The sequence below is a fragment of the Talpa europaea genome (genome assembly GCF_964194135.1).
Source record: "Talpa europaea genome assembly, chromosome: 5".
NCBI lineage: Eukaryota > Metazoa > Chordata > Mammalia > Eulipotyphla > Talpidae > Talpa > Talpa europaea.
This window is the reverse complement of record NC_140071.1, coordinates 137995393-138015451: the sequence shown is the minus strand read 5'-3', so window position 1 is coordinate 138015451 and position 20059 is coordinate 137995393. Positions and strand designations below refer to the sequence as shown.

The window sequence follows — 20059 nt, the reverse complement described above, 5'->3', positions numbered from 1 at the left end:
GCTGTTCTCAGTCGCCAAACCCACTTCTCTTCGCAGCCCTTTATGTGACCGGTCGTCGATTTTTTTGAATTCAGTGTTTAAATCATCTGTCGCAGTGTAATGACATATACATGAAGAAAAGCTAGAACTGTGGGTTAGAAAATATCTTAAATGTTAGAATGTCAAGCTCTCCCTAGCCAGGAGCTCTGCACCATCATAGTGCAGTGAGTATTCACCAAGCACAGGCCTGGGGGGAGCATCGCAGGGCAAACTAGACGGTCTGAGCAGCCTTGGGGTGCAGTGGGTGGGGCAGAAAGGAAGTGGGGTGCAGGGCAAGAGCAGCAGGCAGCTGTGAGGTCTGAGGGAGGCGGGGGCCAGGTGGGGCGCCCCTGAGGGTTCCAGGTGACACACCCGTGCAAGTGGGGGAGGGCAGCGGAAGTCAGATGGGCACGTATGTGTTTGATGAGATAAATGAGGAGCCATAAAAATTTGATTTTTTCCCATTTGAATTTTCATGCAGAACCTATTCTTTGAGAATATTTGGGTTACTTGGTTCTTTGAATTAGATGGGACAAGTGAATAGAAATAATTAAAAACCCAGTTTGAACTTGCTCAGGCGCCAAGGGAGGTTTATTGGCTCATGAAATCCCCACGTGTTTTATAGCTAAGACTTGTGAATGCAAGAGTTGACCTGGCACCCCAGGGCCCCTGCAGGCAGGGCATGACCCCCTTCTCCATCCTGTCTGGGCGTCACCCCCACTCCCGTGCAGAGAGAGCTGCCTGCCCAGGTGGTCCCCAGCACCCCTCAAGTCCACACCTCATAGCTGCAGCCGGGCTGGGGATGTGTCCCCCCGAGCCACCTGCCCATTAGGGACACCTGGGCCCACCATGCCCAGCCAAGTGCTGAAGGTGGCTGCTGCCTGGGGTCCGTGGGGAGTTTTATCCCTAGAAAAAGAGGGACGCCCAGCGGCCCAGCAGACAAAGCCAAGCAGCATCCTCAGCGCTCCAAGTGGGTGTCTCAAGTCAGTCGCGGCCAAACGCCATTATTTCTGTCATGACTTTATTTAAAACGGAAAAGGCTCTGTTAAGCGCAGGCTTAGGCTGCTGCTGGCGAGCCCGGCGGGCGCTTGAGCCGCGAGCCCTTCGGAGGCCTGGGTCGTCCGGCGGCCGCACGAGCCCCCACCAGGCAGCCGGCCCACCGCTCCCCTCCGGGGCTCTCCACGGTCAGCTCCGAACCAGGCATTAAGCGGGAGGTTAGAAGCACCTGGCGTGCCCCCCGCCGCGTGTGGTGGCTGCTCCTCCATCTCCAGGGCGGCGAGCGGGCACTGGCTCTTTCCGAGGAGGAAATGATTTCCCCGTTTCGCTTTAGGACTATGAGAAGCGGTTGCGAGACAGAAATGTGATCGAAACCAAGGACCACCTAGACACCCACAGGGCCCTGGTAGCCAAGTACCTGCAGCAGGTAAGAAAAATCGTTCACGACGACTTCATGTGGAAAAACAGCATCCTGAGATGGGGGGGCGGCAACTGGACGCGGGGCGGGGGGTGTCCCAGGGAGAGTCTGTACCCTATTAGGCACCCGTGGGATGCTTACCAGCCCCAGCCTCATAACTGCACAAGCGACATGGACTCATAGCTACCTTCATCTTTTGAATGAAAACACGAGGACAAATCTCCTTTTATGAGCAGCGGTTCTCTTAAGCGGGGCCCAGTAACAAGGGGCTCCATTTCCAAGTTACGATTTTCAGTTATTTGGACGTTTGCACCCTATTGCCTTCGTATTGAGCCACCTACTAACTGCCCGGGCCCTGAGAGTCAAATGTGCTTCCACCTCCCCGGCTCCTTCCTGCCCCTGGCTGCCCCTCCCTGCCCCTCCCCTTCCTGTGGGAAATGTGGCCGTAAGACACGCTGGAGAGACGAGAGTCATCTACCCATCCAGGTATCTGCCCTGCGGCCGCCCATGTGTTAAAGCCCATTATGACATTTAAGGGAGCTTCTGTTTTTTTAAAGATTTATTTGTTTATGCATACAAGAGCTGGGGTACAGGCCAGAGGTGTGGGGGATAAGAGGATTCACCAGAGACAGAGTGGGGAGCAGAACAGGCAGATCCACTGAAATCCACTGCTGAGGGGAGCAGCGGGGAGACAGGAGAGGTCTGCTGCACCATGTGGGTAGCTCCTTGGTGGGCTTGGGGATTGAACTCGTGCTGCAGAGGCTGCGGACAGCTTCACAGCGCTGTGCTTACCCCCTTGCGCCACCAGGGAGGCCCTACTTTGTTCATTCAGTCAGCAAAATTATTTACCGTGTGTGCCAGGAGCTCAGCTGGGTCCTGAGAATATCATGGGATCCCAACAGAGTTCTCTGCCTTTGCGGGGCGTCCACTCGAGCAAAAGTGGGTGTTCATGCTGCTGAGAAAAGCGAAGCCACGCTGGGGGTGGGGCTGCATCGGGGCAACATTAGGGTGAAGTCGCCGAGGGGTCTAGGAAGTGAGCTGAGAGGATTATGGAAGAAGAGCGTTTCAAATGAAGCTTCTTTCTTGCCCCAGGTCAGAGAATCGGTGCTAAATCGCTTCCTGATTGCAAAGCACCATTTCCTTCTGGCCGATTTGATAGTGGAAGAAGAAGTTCCCAATATCAGGTAACAGCAGACCTCTCGTTATTTCTTAGAAAAGTTTTCCTGGAGCAGAACGTTCGTGTAAATGGAAGATTTTCTCTCTGTGATGACGCGCATTTGGGCCCCAAGGAAAGCTGGAAACGGGCAAAAGCCGACTAATGCCTGGCGGAGGGGGTCTCTGTAGGAGCCACAGGGGATCCCCCATCCCATGCCAGGACCCCGTCTCACTTACCCCCACTTCCACCAGCCTGTGCCTTTCCCGTTCCCACCCGGCCTAGCGCGGCCCTTCCCTCCTGAGCTCTCCTGCCCTCGCATCACCTCCGCCCCCCGCTTTCCCTGGCTCTCTGGGCACAGGGCCTTGGGGTGGCTGAGAACTAGGCTCCGGGCCTGGGGGCCGGAGGGGGCCTGGGTCCAGCATCACAGCTGTGAGCCCACAGCTGCTGCGTGGCGAGGGGAGGCGGCAGGGAACGGGGATGTTTGCACACGAGTGAGGGCTCGTATTTACACACTGACTCCCCGTCACTGACACTAACGCTCTGAAGTCTCCACACGGCGGGGACGCATAGACGAGCACACCCAGATCAGACCTGGAGCACCCACGGGCGTCATGCCCTTCGGGGACCCACCTCTCGGTCTCTGAGGTCACTCCCCTCGCACACACTCCGCTGCCCCCCGGGACGCAGACAGGGACGCGTGTCCGTGCCCGGCAGCCCCTCGCCGGCCGCCTCCGGGCAGGGAGAGGAGGGAGAGGCGCCCCCCGGATCCTGCCAACCTCATACACCCCCCTCCGCCCCCGCTGTCCCTGGATGTTGTCATGATCATTATACACGGGATGGATGATGACTGTTCATGCTGTTTTCTCCATTTCTTTTCTTTCTTTTTCTTTTTTTTTCTGCTTTACTTTCTGCGTTAAGTTCTGAAGGCTCGGGGTACGTTCTTTCTTCTTTTAATTTGGGTTTGTTCTGGGCTGTAAAACGCGATGCTTCTGTACCCAAGGCCCCGCCCCCAAATGGTCTCTCCCTGGCTCCAAGGAGGCAGCACAGCCCAAGGGGGAGGGCGTGAGAGGGGAGGGTGGGCCACGGAAGGGCCCCCGGCAAAGGTGTCTCTCTGGGGTCCCCCAGTGTGTCTCAGGTAGGTGCTAGCAGAATGGCTAAGATGATGGGGTGCCGTGTGGGACATCCTGGGTGGAACTTGAGGGCATTTGCTAGGTGAGAAAGACAAACACTGCGTGTTCCTAATACGCACAATCTAAAGGAGCTGAACTTTGAAGACCAGAGTGGAATCGGGTTCCCAGGGGCTGCGGGGGGAGAGGTTGGGGAGATGTTGTTTGAGGATACAAACTTCCAGCTGCAGGTGACGTCCTGGAGAGCTGGCGCACAGCGATTCTGTGTTAGGGGCTTCGAAGTCACTAAGAGGCCAGATCTGAATTATTCTCACCCCCCAAAATTAGGATCGTCCAGTGCCCCGATGGGGCGCTGACTCACGCAGGCGTCGCGCACGTTGTCATGTGCAAACGCGTCCGCCGACACCTGTGCGCGCTAAACGTACAGTGTCTGTGGCGGTGGAGCTCACCAAGGAAAAGTAACTTAGAAAAGAAAATGTAGGTGACAAGTCACCAATAAAAGGAGATTTGCCAAAAATGTAAACCAACGCTGCCCTTCTCATACTCCTTTTTGTTTTGTTTTGGAAAAGATCATTATTTCTCATAATTGGATCTGAGCAAACCACCTCCCCTCCATTTCTTTGTAAAAAACAAAACAAACAAACAAACAAACAAAAAAAAACGGAGAACAGTAACTCGTAAGGATGAGAACATGAGACGCCAGACGCCTGCTGCTCCCTGCGCTCGGAGCTGCTGCGTAGAGGAGCTGCCCCCTCTCTGCGGGACACCAGGCCCCGGGACCGTCCTGTGCCCAGCTGGCCCCTCTGGACAGCGCCCAGGTCAAGCAGGAGGCCGCGGGCCCTGAGCCGCCGGCCGGACAGCTGGCTTGGTGCTGCCATTCGCTGCCGGTCACTTCCACCTGCCGGGTGGAGTTGGCGGGACCCCATCCCTGTGAGGGGCTCCCCTCCTGCCCGCCCCCTACTCCCTGCCCATCCCTGGCAGCATCCCCACAGTTACCTGCAGACCAGTGCCGGGTGCTTCGATGCTCCTCCCTCGTATACCCCTCAACAGCCCCAGGAGGTGGGTCCTGTGATCCCCATTTCACAGGTGATGAAGCAGAGACTGGGCGAAATAATGTGTCCCTGGTGAAAGCCCAGCGCCAGGGCCACTTCTGTGTAGCTGTGAAGCGGGGGACGCTGGGACCGCCCCCCTCGGGCCCAGCTAACAAGTGCTGGGGGCCGGGACAGGAGCCCCCTCCTGCTCACACAGCCGGCGCCCCGGGGAAGGGGCGGTGGTGGCCCTGATGGGGCGGGTGCAGCTGCCACGGAGCAGGGGCCGGAGGCGTCTACCAGCAGCGACGGGCAGACCCCAAAGCAGGGTATCGGGGAGCGTGTGAGGGCTGGGGCACCCCAGCCTGCTCTGCTTCTCCCCGAGAGAGCAGCTAAAATCTGTCCCCCGCTTCTTGGGAGACAGCCTGGACCACGTCCTCTGTCCTTCACGGGACAGCTGTCCAGAGACGGGGTGGGGGGCCCCCGGAGCAGCGTGGGAGTCGTCTCGCCCCGCTTTCAGACCTTTCTTTTCTGCGGAGTCCTAATCCCGTTCTGTCCTCACTAGCATTTTAGGCCTAAACCTTTTCAAGCTGGCAGAACAGAAGCGACCGCTGAGGCCAAGGAGAAAAGGTCGGAAGAAGGTGACGGCGCAGAACCTGTCCGACGGGGACCTGAAGCTGCTGGTGAACATCATCCGGGCTTACGACATCCCTGTGAGGAAGCCGCTGGCCAGGTGAGGCCCCAGGCCCCACAAAGTGGCGCCGCGGGGGGTCCCCCCACAGGTGTTCACACTTGTTTTCAACATAGATGTTGTCCCTGGTGCTTGGGGCTTGGGTGGGGGCTTCTTGCTGACATCAGCGCCCTATTGGCTGCAAGTAACAGAACCAGCTCAGCCCAGTTAGGCTAAAGAGGGTTGTTGGGGTACCTCTGGTACCTGCACACCCTGGGGCTGCCCCTGGCTCCCCTCTCTGGGTCTGCTCTACTCTTCTCCATGTGATACGTCTCCTCCACGCGTCTCCCACAAGCCCCCACGTCCCCGGGGCAAGCCCAAGGCCCAGAACAAGGCCCTTCTCCACCTGTCTGCCCTTGGGCCCGCGGCTGTCTGAAGGCCCAGCCTCACCTGGCGCTCAGCCCACCTGGCGCTCAGCCCACCCGCAGTGAAGCAGGCGTGGGAGACATGGCACCTCCCCTTTTTATGGAAATGCGCCTAACAAGCAGAGGGCATTTCCCGGGAGGCGGTGGGAGCACCCGGAGTGGGTGAAGGCAGAGCAGGCTGGTGGGGCTCCGGGCCCTGCTGCCTGAGAGAAGAGGGTGTCACTGGGGGGAAGGCAGGTCCCCACTCAGGCATGCCCGGGGACAGGAGGGGCGGGGACTCTGCTTTGCTCTCAGACATGCAGGCCTGGGGGTAGAAGGTGGGGAGACCCTGGTAATGCTGTGCCGGGGACCCACAGGAAGCCTGGGGTGTGGAGCCCCAGCGTCTGTGCGGCGCCAGGATCGGCAGTGGTGCCCATTCCTGGAGGACCCACCTCTGCTTCACCCTGAGGTTTATTTCTTTTGCTCATTTTCCCTCTCAGCAAATTCCAGCCGTCCTCGAGATCTGCAAGGACTTTCAGCGAAAAGCACCCTGCTTCCCCGAGCACCCACAGCCCCACCCCCGGCGCCGAGCACCCGCTCGGCCAGGTGAGACGCCCCGCGCCGGCTCGGGCCCCGCTGCGTGTCTTTAAGAAAAGCCATGGTTTGTTTTCTGCTTTGGGTTCTGTGGAAACCTACTGTTTAGCAAATACATTCTGCCTCCGCGAAGAGCAAACTGAGGGAGCAAATCAGGGACTCAGGATCTGCCCTTGGTTTTCAGGTTTTAGTCCGTCCTTTCGTGGAAGTCTCTTTTCAACGCACCGTCTGCCACACCACCACCGCCGAGGGGCCGAACCCCAGCTGGAACGAGGAGCTGGAGCTGCCCTTTAGGTGAGCGGGTGTCCCTTTCTCCCGGCCCGCGGGGCGCGCCGAGGACACCGGGAGGAAGAGCGGAGGTGGGAGGCCTTGCCGAGGGGACGCCATTGGGAGTCAGGGGGCAGAGCGTCCAGCTGGGGACACTTGGGCTCGGGGGACACCCGGCTTCCCTCCGGGCTCTGGCTTCTTGGAGCTTCCCTGGCCCTACCGCCCTCCAGCGCTTTCCTGTCCTCACTCGTCACCCCGACTCTGGAAGCTTCACATGAGTTTGAAACTCCCTAGTTCCCCCAAGTGCCGCTTTCTCCGTCACTGGAAATGCACAGGCACCTAAAATGTTTGGTTATGTGATCTTAGATTTGAAAAGACAGTCTTTGAGATCTCCACGCAACCTTAGAAATTTTCCAGTTCAGGGGGCTCCCTGATGGCGCAAGGAGTTAAGACGCAGCACTATGGAGCTATCAGCAGCCCCTGCAGCACGAGTTCATTCCCCGGCCAGGGAGCTACCCACATGGCGCAGCAGACCTCTCCTGCCGCTCCTGCTGCTGCCCTCAGCAGTGCATCTCAGTAGATCCTCCTGTTCTGCTCCCCACTCTGTCTCTGGTGAATCCTCTTACCGCCCCGCATCTCTGGCCTGCACCCCAGTTCTTGTATTCCTAAAAAGGTAAATCTTTAAAAAAAAAAAAGAAATTTTCCAGTCCAGCGCTCGACTGTGGTAGAGTTGAGAGGAGAGAGGGAAGGAAACTTGCTGAGGCCATGAGAACCAGGGACACGGCAAGGCCTGGTTAAGCCAGACGGGAGGGGCAGATGCCGTGGTCACCCAGCAAAGCACAGGCTGGAGACCTGGACACGGGTCTGGAATCCGCAGCGTGGCCTGCTGGGACCTGGGGGCAGCGGGTGGCGATGTCCGGGAGAGGATGCCACCCCTGCACGCTGACCTGTGGATGGGATGGGGTGGGAGCCGGGCCACTCAGGCCGGCCCGCGCCCCTAGGAGGGTGCGGTTACTGCAGAAGCTCCGCTCCCAGCGCCAGTGCCTGCTGGGCTGGCCACCGCACCCAGCTGCCGGCTCCCTGCCGAGCTCATGGTGGGGGGGCAGGGAGGTGAGTGACCATGACTGTGGAGGCCGAGGGTCAGTCTCCAGCCTCGTGCCCTTCCAGAGTGGGCAGCACGGCCCTGCCCAGGCACCCCCAAGGGATAGGCACTGCTTCCCCCCCTCGTGTCTGGGCTGGGGTTGGGGTGTTCGTTATTCGAGCGTGGCCTTTGCCCACTCGTTGGCTCTATTTTGCCCATTTTCACGCTGCGATCACACCGCAGGGCCCCCGACGGGGACTACAGCAGCACCAGCCTGCAGTCGGTGAGAGACGACGTGTTCATCAATATTTTCGACGAGGTGCTGTACGAGGTCTTGGAGGTGAGGAACCCCCAGTTTGGAGGAGGACCTCCGTGCTTGGGGTCAGGGCGGCCCCCCCACCGCAGGGTGCATCCCACACACACCCCGTCCTTCCAGGGCTGCGGGCTTGAGGCGGCACGTGGGGGGGGCAGGAAGGACGAGAACGTGCTGCTTAAAATTTCCAGTTGGCGGCCCGCGGCGCCCCAGGATTCACACCGTGCCCCCCACTCACGGTCCTGTTAGCTCTGGATGACTCTGTGCTCACTAAAGCTCCAGTTTACTGACGAGGAAGCGGAGGCTCAGGGGTTAGGTGACCGTCCTGGGTTGCGAATCTGTGAGCGGAAGAGAACCTGGGCCTCTCGCCGAAACCCACATGCTCGCACCTGAGCTCCTCCCGGCGCCGCCGGGCCAAGGATGGGGTCGTCCGAGTCCTCGAGCAGCTCCTCCTCTCCCCCTCCTTAGGACGACCGGGAGAGGGGAAGCGGAATCCACACGCGCATGGAGAGACACTGGTTGGGATGTGTGAGAATTCCGTTCAGCACCATCTACTTCCAGGCCCGGGTAAGCATGTCCCATCGCAGGGCCCCGCGGACCGGGCAGGGCCTCTCCCTCTGTGCCTCTGCGGGGAAAACCCCCTCAGTGCTGACAGCCCCTCCGGGCCGCGCCGCCTCGAAGCATGGAAACCGCTGCCGAGCCCCAGGTCTGTCATGTTCGCCCCAGGTCTGTCATGTTGACATGGCTTCCTTAGGCCTGGCGGGTGGCCGGGGCTGTTCCCCTCTGAGGACTTTTAAAACACTTCAGTAGACATGAAGGAGCGGGGCCAGGGAGGGGGCTGCAGGGGGCCGCAGCTCTAGTGAGGATGGTCTTTCGTGAGCTGTGGTTGCTCTGACAGCGCAGGAGTGAAACTCTCAGCCTTTTTGAACTTGTGGCTAAATTAGATCATTGAGTAGAATCCCTCAGAATCCGCCCCGCCCACCTCCACGGGTACCTGCTGTGATGGTCGCAGGAGGGTGACACAAAGGGAGTGGGATACAGACCTGCTCAGAGCAGAGAGCGCAACTCTGAGCCCTGTGACCGCAGATGGTGTCCGTGGCGCACACGAAGGAGGCTCGTGGAGAGAACAAAATCATGTGAAGAGAAAACATCTGAGCTGAACCTTGAAAAACCTGGTTCTCATTCTGAAAGGTGGGGCGGGAGGCTGGGGTTTTACTCCACGGCAACTGAGAGCTTCCATGCGCCAGCATATCCCTGCTGTTGCTTGTCTACTCTGCAGTCCGCGTGCACTCAGTACGTGGTTCTCCCTCCAAAGCGAGTACTGTCATTGCCTCTTTGTTTCTTTAAGATTTATTTACTTATTTATCTATGCGTACAAGAACTGGGGTGCAGGCCAGAGGTAAGGGGGGGGTGAGAGGATTCACCAGAGACAGAGTGGGAAGCCAAACAGGCAGGCTGAAATACCTGCTGAGGGGAGCAGCAGGGAGTCAGGAGAGGTCTGCTGCGCCATGTGGGTAGCTCCCTGGCCAGGGATAGAACTCGTGCTGCAGTAGCTGGCAATAGCTTGATTGCACTGACTTTAATCCCTGTGCCCCTATAATTGTCTCCTTTTTTAAAGATGGTCAAGTTGGGGCCCTTGGAGTTTACCCAGGGCATGAACTCAAGCAAACTGGTCTTATCACTCACTTGCAGAACTAGTTCTGACTCTGCGGAGCCGGAGCCGGAGCCGAGCAGCATACAGGGATACAGGCCTTTCAGTGAGAGCAGAGAGCCCAGCGGGATGGTGGGGGAGGCCCCAACGCCGGTCTGAGCAGCTTTCAGTGAAGGCTGCCGGGAGGTGGACTTGTGCTGGAGCACCACCAGGCTGTTGCTATTGAGTCATATTTTCTTCACAGATCGATGGAACCTTTAAAATAGACATCCCCCCCGTGCTCCTGGGCTACAGCAAGGAGCGAAGCGTGCTCATCGAGCGGGGTTTCGACCACGTCCGAAGCCTCAGTCAGGGCTCCTACCTCACCCTCTTCATCACCATGGAGCCTCAGCTGCTCCCCGGGGAGCCGGTGCGAGAAAAGGTAATAATGAGATCGTGTCTCTGACGAGGAGCACCCGCCGCTGCAGGTGGTGCTGTGTACACCGCACCCGCGCTCAGGCAGAGGGTCCCGGCCCAGGAGGGCCCCGGTGCCATGTGTGGCTCTCGCCGTTTGGACAGAAGGAAGGCGGCAAGGTTTGTACTTCACTGAGCCAGGGGTGAGCGTGCCCAGCAGCCTGAGCTTCCAGGCAAAGCAAGACAAATATCCACAGGCTTTGCTTTCAGGATTTTCTGAAGGGGGGGGGAGACCGTGTGATCTGACGCACTGGAGAAGCAGCTTTGCTCTTGCGGGGCGGTTCTGTAGCTGCAGAGTCCCCCTCCCACCCCAAGTCCTCCTCCACCGGCTGGTGCTGCTCTCCAGCCAAGGAGGCCCCCAGGCACCTGGTGGGGGCGGGAGGGCGGGTCCCCTCAGCTCTCTTCAGGGCACAGCACTGCAGTTTGCAGTGTGGAGGATGCCGAGGGGCCAGGGAGCGGGTACAGGCCGCGACCTGTCGTCGCAGCTACTCCAGCACCAGCGCCCGCCCTCCGGGAGCTGCGTCTCGCTCAGCCCCACCCCCCCAGGGTTCCGCCCTGCTCTCTCCTTTGGGGCTCCCGGCTGCCTCGTCCAGCGGGTCTCCATGGAGGGAGGAGGGCATGAGGCGCCCTGCCCAGGGCCAGCAGACAGGAGAGGGCAGCGCCACGGAGACAGCTGACTCTCAACCTGTGTGCGCAACAAAAATTCGCTGAGCAGCCTCCACGCGGCGTGGATTTTAGTCACTGGGGACACATCCCAGAAAAGCAGATCAAAGTCTCCAGACTGGAGCCCAGACACGCAGGGGAGGCCGGGGCTTCGCCGAGCCTCAGTCCAGCCACTGCCCTAGGACTCAGGAGGGGATGGAAGGACCGAGCACGTTCCCGCGTCTGCTTTCGTCTTAGAAGCTGGTTCACAGGGAAAAGTCTATCCCAGGTTCCCTTTCACGAGCCATTTATAGCTGCATCACTCGGGGAGCCCATTCACCCCCTCCACACGTGCACCTGCCCCGCTCACCCTCCCGAATGTCTAAGCCCAGGAAATCCACCCCATGTCCAGGTGGGCTTCCGAAGCAGCTCTAGGCCGCCTGCTTCCCCGGCCAGATCTCCCCAGCAGGGCAGCAAAGGGGCTCTGGGCCCTGCAGGAGCTTTCTGTGCTCCAAGCCGGGCTGGGGGCCGGCAGCTGCTCTCTTCCGTGGCCTTCCACTGCCCCTTTGTGGCTTGAGGAAGCATTTCCCTGAGCCTGGAAAATGAGCGCTTGGGAGGGGCGGGGTGGGGGGTGGTGCTGGCGGGGCAGTAACCCGAGAGCGAGCTCCTGTCCTGACACACCAACGCCAGGTAAACCAATGTTATGCCAAACAAGCAGCAAGCCAGCCCTCCCCTGGAGGCCAATTCTTTGCCAAGATCCTCAGCCCCTGCCATCCTGACAGTGGCAGAAACCCAGGCAGTGACCAGGCCCCCAACCCCGTCCCACCCTGCCCGCCCAGGCCAGGCTTAGGCAGGAAAGAGGGGCTCTGGCCTTACCCAGAGCGACCACCCCCTGGAGCTGTTCTTCCACTTTCAGCACTTCCAGGACTCCAAGGTGAGTCTCTCCCCGCCATCCCCCCTTGTGGAACATTCCCTTTGGCTTTTAAGAGTCTTTATTCATAATTTTCTTTAATAAGAGTAAGAGCTCCGGAAACTATTTTAATGCCCTCTTCTTTGCATTGTCTTGGTGAAAACAAGTTTTAAAAAGTAGATTATCTCCGTGAACCAAGTATTCTCTCACGTGTTTTTCTTTCTCCCTTGCCTCTGGCAGATGAGTGCTGTGCTTAAAAAGGTACTGGGCATCTCGTTTTGCCACTCACTAGGCAACAGCTGTGAGGCTGATTCCCTGCTTCTGTCCCTCCCTCCCTGCCCCCCCATCACCCCCAGCTGCTGCCCCCCCCCCCGTCACCCCCGCCCCTACGCACTGTGACCCACCCACCCCTCACCCTTCCCCAGCAACAAGCTGTAGACGTCAGTTCCGTGAAGCGTGTCCACCTTTGTCTCTCGGTCCACTTTCATGTGTCAGGTGGATTCCTCTTTAGCCCTGAATCTAGAAAGCCGGGGGGGGCTGTCCCCTGCATGCGGGGAGAGACCACCACTCTCTCCAGGCCCATCAGATCCACCCGCTGCTGCCCACATGGAGGTGACCTTGGTCAGCGCTGCTGCAGGATGTGGCTATTCAACAGGATAAACCCCTTCTGTTCTCTCTGAACGTTTACATTCACTCAGGACAAAGAACGGGGCTGGTTAAGAATCTTTCCATTTCACGTTGAGTTACGACGCATTGTAAACTTAGTCCACCTTCCTTTGTTTCACCTCAAGCTCTTTCTGCCTTTAGCTTTCCCTGGGTGCTGCTTAGATGACCAACACGGCAGGCCAGGCCGTGGTTACTCTCACCGCGGACACAGCTCCCCGGTGCCCTCGGCATCACTGACCGCGAATAGACACTAGGAACATCTGCCCGGCGGCCGCCCCGCGAGGGACACAGAATTATTCAAACATACGTGACCCCCGCCCTCCAGACACACCCGTTTACAAAGTCAAAGCACAACACAGCATCGGGGCCAAGGGGGGGAAGCTGTAGATGCACCTTTTCTCACCTGGAAGGTCAACGGTCAGCACAGGCTGCAGATCGTTGTTCTTTCTGGGCCGGGCGAGAGCTGCCTCCCTTCAATGTTCCCACGCAGCTGCCTGCGCCCGCCCCTCAGGGGCTGTCAGCGCCTGAGCGCTGACGGGAACTGGACTAGAAGTCGCTCGAGGGAGCTGTTTCCGCGCCTGTGTCCAGAGTGCCTGAACCTTGTAGACGCCATTAAATGTCAAGTTTGAAATAATCATTTCAATTATTTGAAAATAATTTTAAATTATTTGAAAGTTATCTGAAAATTATGTAAATGAATGCGTATAGTGGAAACAGGGATTAAATCAACTAGTTTTTTTTTAATACCACCCTTGTTTCATGATTCTCCTTCTAAAATTAGATATTTGTGGCTTGATGATTCTAGTCACTGATGCCGTATAATCTCGGCATTTTCTCTTATGTGCTGATCACAGCCCTGGGCACCGAGTGGGCAGCTGCCAGGTCTGGACACTTGGTGTTGATGTAAAGTTTCGGGTCTGGGCACAGCCCACGAGAACATACAAGAGGCTCTGGGGCACACTTTCCCCAAGCCTATGGAATATACTTTAAGTATTTAATGAATCCGTGTAATTTTGGGATTATAAGCACAATTAGCTAGAGCTGTGGACAGACGGGGCAGCACCATTTTCTAAGACATCACGTAATCTCTCCCTGAAGCGCTGTGCTGGGGGTGGTCTGAGGGGTTCTGCTGTGTCTTTCACCATGCCCTGTAAACTCCACCGTCTCTTTCTTTTTGAAGTTTGATTCTCAGGAAGATGAGAAATTGCTTCAAGCAACAGAGAAGTTTCAAGCTGAATGTGCGCTGAAGTTTCCAAATCGGCAGTGCCTGACCACTGTGATCGACATAAGCGGGAAAACGGTCTTTGTTACTCGCTATCTCAAGCCTTTGAACCCTCCTCAGGAGCTCCTGACCGCCCACCCCAACGACCCCCAGGCCACAGCGGTGAGTCTCTCATAGGCTGTGGGTGCTGGTGCTGAGGGAGCACTTAGAAGGTCGCTGTGTTCACCGTAACTGCAGCATTTCCTAGTCCTTAAGAGAGGGTCCACAGCAGGATCAGGAGTGACCAGAGCCACGGTCACTTGTTTTAGTACCACGAGGCTTATCACTTCCTCTAGAAAAGTCGAAAGCCACCAGAGAGTTATAATGATAATTCTTAGTTCATCCTTTCCGTGCACAGTATTTGAGGACTTGGTGCCCTGGACACTAGACTGGCTGCAGGAAAATGGACATCTGGAGGACGCGCACCCAGACACGTGTGCTGCGTAGTCTCAGCAGCTTTGCCGGGATCTGAGCCGAGGTCTCTGATGTCACGACAGATACACTTTTCTTTATGCCAAGATCACTAGTGGGCATGATACTGAGTAGTTCAGATTTAGCAAAGATGATTTCTTAGATTTACTATGTGCACATTTAGGCCCTTACCACACAGCGGGCACACGGGCTGTGAGTGCACACATACCTCTGACAGCACAGTGTGTGCCCCTGGCGGCCGCGGGCCCGAGCTTTGTCAGGTGGGCTATTCTCCAGTGGATCCTGCAACCGCGAATTGTCTGATAGACAGTGTGGGATTAAGGGCGGCTAATAGCTCATTAATATAGTAATTGAGGAACAGGGCGATATTTGCAGATATAGTAATATCCAAAAAAAACCTTTACTTTTTTTAGTAATCAAATTTTACTGAGGACTGCAATAGGAGCTCCTATTCTCTCTAGCGTAGTGTTTGCGTGAAACTTCTCCCCACAGAGAACACTTAAGAGGAAGTAAAATACTTAGAACATTTTTTAAATCAAGGAAACCCAAAGATGGCACAAGAAACCCGATTTCATAGAGATGAGGACTTGAAGTAGTGTTTGCTGCGAGGTTGTAGGGGATTCCCAGAGGGCTGAGGGAGGCAGGACGATGCTTGGGGCTAGAGCTGGTGGAGTCTGGAAGGATAGTATAGCAGGTGGGTAAACTAGGAAACCACCTGCAGGGCAGGAATCCTGCCTGTCCCAGCCCTGACTCTGGATGGAAGCGAGATAAAGTCTTTCCTAGAATTCTTAATCACTAAGCAGTGTTGACTCACATTTGAGACTGGAATTTACACTCCTTGTATGACCTAAAAAACCTGAAGCAAACATGTCACTGAAAGGGCCCCCTATTGGTAGTACCTCTAACGCAAGACCTCTGGAAGAATGTTGAAACTCAGCCTCAAAAAAAATTCACAGAAAAAGTTCCAAGCAACTGGAACATCAACAACAGAGAAACAAGTTACCCTGAAGGTAAGAGTTAGCAAAAACAACTGCAGAAGCAGGCCACAAAGAACGCAGATATGGAAGTGATCATACTCTGAAGACAGCCAGCCAGGACTGTTCCCTGAGAGCAACCAGGGCTCCTCAGAGCAACGACAGCGTTCCGGAGCTAGAGAAAACAAAATAACCCGGGAGAGTCTTCTGATACGAGAAAGGAAGCACGGAAACCAGAAAGAAATGATGAGGGCGTTTCCGGGAGAGCCAGGAGCCAGTTCCAGCCGGTGAACACGGGAATCGTGTGACCTTCCCGCCGTGACCTGGGTGGCACTGAGAGAGAAAATATGCGCACGGCACTCGGGAAGCTCGTGGGGCGCGGGTTGTGCTCCCAGAGGTGCTCGTGGTGTGGCCTGCTCAATTTTGTTTTACTTAGTTTTTAAAGGTCCTTTTGTTTAAACAGGAGCTGGTGGCTCGGTACGTGTCCTTGATCCCTTTCCTGCCGGACAGCGTTTCCTTCGCTGGGGTCTGTGACCTGTGGAGCACGTCTGACGTGAGTCGTCCCTCCTCCCCTCGAGGAAGGCTGGCCGGCTGCTTGTCCTGAGCCGCCCTGGCCCTCAGTCAGTCCGGGAACCTACATTCCCATCCTTCTGGCAGGACGAGCTATATTCTCTCTTCTTCACGCAGTTTCCCCAAAGTGCAGAAGTTTCAAAAAAATTACTAATTTGCACAAAGAATAAAAAAAAAAAACCCCAAACCCAGACACTTCCGATGTCTTAGTGCTGATTTATCCTCCCAGGGTTATCTTAACGACACCCCAGTCTTAGTCACTGAGAGAGTCAAAGCGCCGCACCAAGTCACACTTGGAAACTGCACACACCTGGCCTGGCTTCACTCGCGGGCTCTCGGTCTCCATCCCATGGCTGGCGGGGCGAGGTCTGGCTCTGCACAAGCACCTTGGCCTCTGCCTCCCGGACCTCCCCGTCCACCTGGGCGGCCTCAGCATCCCTGACACGGGAAACTAACCAGGTGCCCATTCTGCCCTGGCCCTCATGTTGAATTGTGTTTGCAGAAAACGGAGCTCTGTTCTACAGCTTCCTTTTGAAGGATAGCTCTAAACTGAACAATTTGACTTCAAAAATGTTTGTTGCCTGTTACATTTTGGCAAGATAACACTTGCTTTAGAAATGAAATGACACCACCCTGGGCTCTCAGAAGGCCTAAGCAGCCTAGGCCATGCCTGTGCCCTGGAGCCACCACGCTGACCCTGCCTATAGTCAGTCTAGACTGAAGCGGTGGATCCACGCAACATGTATCTTTTTTTTCTTTTTGTCAGCAATTTCTGGACCTCCTGGCAGGAGACGAGGAGGAGCACGCAGTACTACTGTGTAATTACTTTCTCTCCCTGGGCAAGAAGGCCTGGCTGGCGATGGGCAGTGCAATTCCTGAGGTAAGTCCACCCAGGCTGACTCAAGGGGGCTGGCGCTGGCTGACCCACTGTGTTGATGATGGGCAGGACTTATTTTCTTAACGATCCTGGACAGTGGCCCAGATAGCAAGAAGTAACCAGGCGCTACACAGGCTTCGGAAAATGTTTGTGCAAATCTGGGCCCTTTGCAATCCCAAGCTCCTGCCTGGCTCTATCCTTTTACCAAGGGTCTCCTCCTGTCCATGGACTCAGAATCCTCTCCCCCTCAGGCCAGGCTAAGGTGTGAAGGGGACCCCAGAAGCACGGCAGGGAAGTGATGTCCCTGCTCCGCCTGCTGGCTCTACAGGCAGCTGCAGAGCTCACAACCCCAGGGGCAAGCACTAGACTCTCAGCAGCTCTGCTTGGAGATCATCGTTGTTTTCGATTGGAGATTTTCGGACTATGAAAATTTGTTTCCCCAGCCCACTACCAATATCCCTAAATTGGAGACATGTTGGGTAATTAGGGACATAAAAATTTGCATGGATCAAGGCAGCTTATCCAAGGGGGTGGAAAGCCTCAGGAAGAGCTCCGAGGCTCTAGGAAGCCTTGGGAGGTGCTGCTGGGCAGGCAGTGTCACACCTGAATCCTAACCCACCCCCAGCATTACCTTCCGAATCACCTGGTATAAGGGAAGGAATGAGGCTTGAAGTCATAGGGCCTGGGCATAAGGCTCCAGTCACGCTGTGAGCTGTGTGACTCAGCAAGTCACTTCACAACGCTGAGCTTTATAAGGAAATGGGGATAATTTTTGCCCCACCTTTCCCAAAAAGCTATTGTGAGCATCGAATGAAATCGTTCATTGCAATAAGTAAGTGCTCATTGAAATGCTTATTGTAAAAAAAAAAAAAAAAAAAGAACCCAGTAATATACAGGATTCCAAGTAAAATCAAGCCCCTCTTCAGGCTCCAGCCCATCCCACTGCCTCCCAGGGTGTAGTCACTGTCCAATAGTTCCTATCCTTCCAAAGAATTTAGGCGCCTGCAAGGTCATCCACTCAGAGTAATGTCAGTTACTGCATTCAAAACAGACGTAGTACTCAGACCTGATCAGCACTGGAAATACTTAAAACCCAGTTTACTGAGTCTAAAGAGAAAATGCTTCTAAAGAGAATGCTGCTTTGGTCCAAGAAGAATCTTCAGTCAATCCTAAAATACACTGATTAGGGATCTGACCACTTAGCCCCCTTGAATCACCAGCTACACCAGGAGCAGAGGCAAGATTTTGCAACAATGAACATTTTATTTCACATCAAGTGCAACCTAGAACTTCAAACTCATTTTGACATGGATTTTAGAACTGACTTAATGAATTGTCTGTGCCAACTACTCTTGACTTCAATTGCATGACCGGTTGGAAAATGTTTTGACGGCTCTTTCCCTTTAGGGACCAACTGCCTATGTAGTGACTCGGGAGCAAAGTCGTTACCTGATATGGAATCCCTGCAGTGGCCACTGTTACGGACAATATGATACCTTCTGTCCCCTAAAAAGTGTGGGCTGTTTAATTGGCCCTGATAATGTAAGTATTATCATGTCCTCTTTTTTTTTTTTTTAAAGATTTATTTATGCATACAAGAACTGGGGTGTGGGTCGGGGGGGGGGGGGGTGGTAGTGAGAGGCTTCACCAGAGACAGAGTAGGGAGCAGAACAGGCGGATCTACTGAAATACACTGCTGAGGGGAGCAGCGGGCGAGACAGGAGGTCTGCTGAGCCATGTGGGTTGCTCCCTGGCCAGCTGGGGATCAAATTCCTGCCGCAAAGGCTGCAGCTAACTTCACAGAGCTGTGCTTAACCCCTTGCACCACCAGGGAGGCCCTCATTTCCTCTCAAATATGGTTGCTTTTCTTTTTTCCTCTGGCCTACTGATTTAAATTTTTATGTAGGCAAAAAAAAAATGTATATACATACTCACATGTATTGAAGAGTGAGGCGCCAAGCACAGTGGCGTGTCCTGCACCCGTTCCTCGCTCACTTGTTACTGTGTCTCTCCACTGCTCCTCCATGTGCACAAGCACGTGAGCACAGACACACGCGTGCACACCTGCTACCCTATCTGCTAATGTGCTCTTCTTTCTTAGATTTGGTTTAATATTCAACGATACGATTCTCCACTAAGGATAAGTTTTGATGTCACCAAGCCCAAGCTCTGGAAATCCTTCTTTTCAAGAAACCTTCCATATCCTGGCCTTTCCAGTGTTCAGGTATTCTCTTTTATTAAGTGTAGACAAAGAAATTGAAAATGTGAAGTCATTAAGCTAAGTAGTCAGCTATGTTTTCACCCCGGATTCTGCTCCAAGACAGTCTCAATAGTAGACTCACAACAGAAATATACCAATAAGAAAGACCCCATCAATAGCATGACCAATAGATGTGAAAATTTGATATAAGGAATCCCATGACATCAAAATATCATAAAATCAATGTAATTTTTTTATGTTGGTCCCAATTCATAAATTAAGTCCATGTCTGCTACTGAGACGTGAACTCAAACTGAAGGGCAGGACCCACTAGGGTGCTCAAAAAATTAATCTAGAGGGTTCTGGCCAGTCATAGGTTGTTAAGTATGAGAATTATTTACAACTTTTCATTTGATGGTCAGATATATATGTACATACTGGGTGTGTACATAAAAGGTATGTTTTACTGTGGATCAAACCTTTCCAAAAAAAAGAGATTTAAAACCCTGTTCTAGAGAAATTCTCCCATGTGTACAAGGTGACACATGCAAGATGTTTGCATCCCCTTTGCAAAAGGCACACTGTAGCAGCTCAGGAACCAGAACAGCATAAATTATGGTACATAATGAAAGGCATTAAAGTAATTACACAGAGAATCTCAGTAAGCAATCTACAAATGTTTGATACCATCGCTAAGGGCATTGCTTAGGAATATGTATATTTGTAGTAGAACCATAAACACATTTTACTACGTGCCTAGCTCTACTGGGACCGTGGCGGAGGGTGAGTGAAGCATGTGCATCTATGAAGGTGGAAAGCTGTAATCCCAAAATTACAGTTATGGAAACGACTGACAAATCAAAATTGGAGGGGGAGATCTGCTGAGCTCCACCAATGAATGTGGCATGAGGGAGTGCTAAAAATTTCTAAGGGAATGAAATCAAGAAGGAACATCACAGCACTATAATGTGATGTTTTAATTAAATGGGTCATGAGTACTTTGGCATCTGTTACTCCCTACATCCGATTCAGTGTCTGAGATTTCATAATTTAAAAAAACTATTTAAAAGAGGATGTACAATTATTCAAATTAAATATATGTGACTTGCTAGAATCACTGAGCTGCTTCCTCTTTTACAGCCAGAAGAGCTCATTTACCAGCGCACAGACAAGGGGGCCGCCGCTGAACTGCAAGACAGGTCACGTGAGGCCCGTAAATCCACCCGTGCCCTGTCACCGGGAGGATAAAGCCAAACTAAACAGTTCTGAGCCTGGATCAATGTGAAATAATTTGTGCAATTAAACTTTAATGTGTGTTTGTAGATACCAAGTACCGATTACAAACGTGATC

General features: G+C 54.5%; 1 protein-coding gene across 1 annotated transcript in view; it reads left to right on the top strand.

The window, feature by feature from the left end:
• Window positions 1-20059, top strand: part of CC2D2A (coiled-coil and C2 domain containing 2A) — a gene marked incomplete at its 3' end in the record, with an annotated part of 60708 nt that overhangs the window by 37408 nt on the left and 3241 nt on the right. The window contains exons 19-32 of the mRNA XM_084233769.1: window positions 1349-1441; window positions 2525-2616; window positions 5309-5476; window positions 6318-6423; window positions 6596-6705; window positions 8003-8099; window positions 8541-8639; window positions 9968-10144; window positions 13575-13778; window positions 15525-15614; window positions 16398-16511; window positions 17916-18050; window positions 18610-18732; window positions 19849-19907. Coding sequence (XP_084089895.1) covers window positions 1349-1441; window positions 2525-2616; window positions 5309-5476; window positions 6318-6423; window positions 6596-6705; window positions 8003-8099; window positions 8541-8639; window positions 9968-10144; window positions 13575-13778; window positions 15525-15614; window positions 16398-16511; window positions 17916-18050; window positions 18610-18732; window positions 19849-19907 — 1667 coding nt within the window. The remainder of the gene's footprint in view (window positions 1-1348; window positions 1442-2524; window positions 2617-5308; window positions 5477-6317; window positions 6424-6595; window positions 6706-8002; window positions 8100-8540; window positions 8640-9967; window positions 10145-13574; window positions 13779-15524; window positions 15615-16397; window positions 16512-17915; window positions 18051-18609; window positions 18733-19848; window positions 19908-20059) is intronic.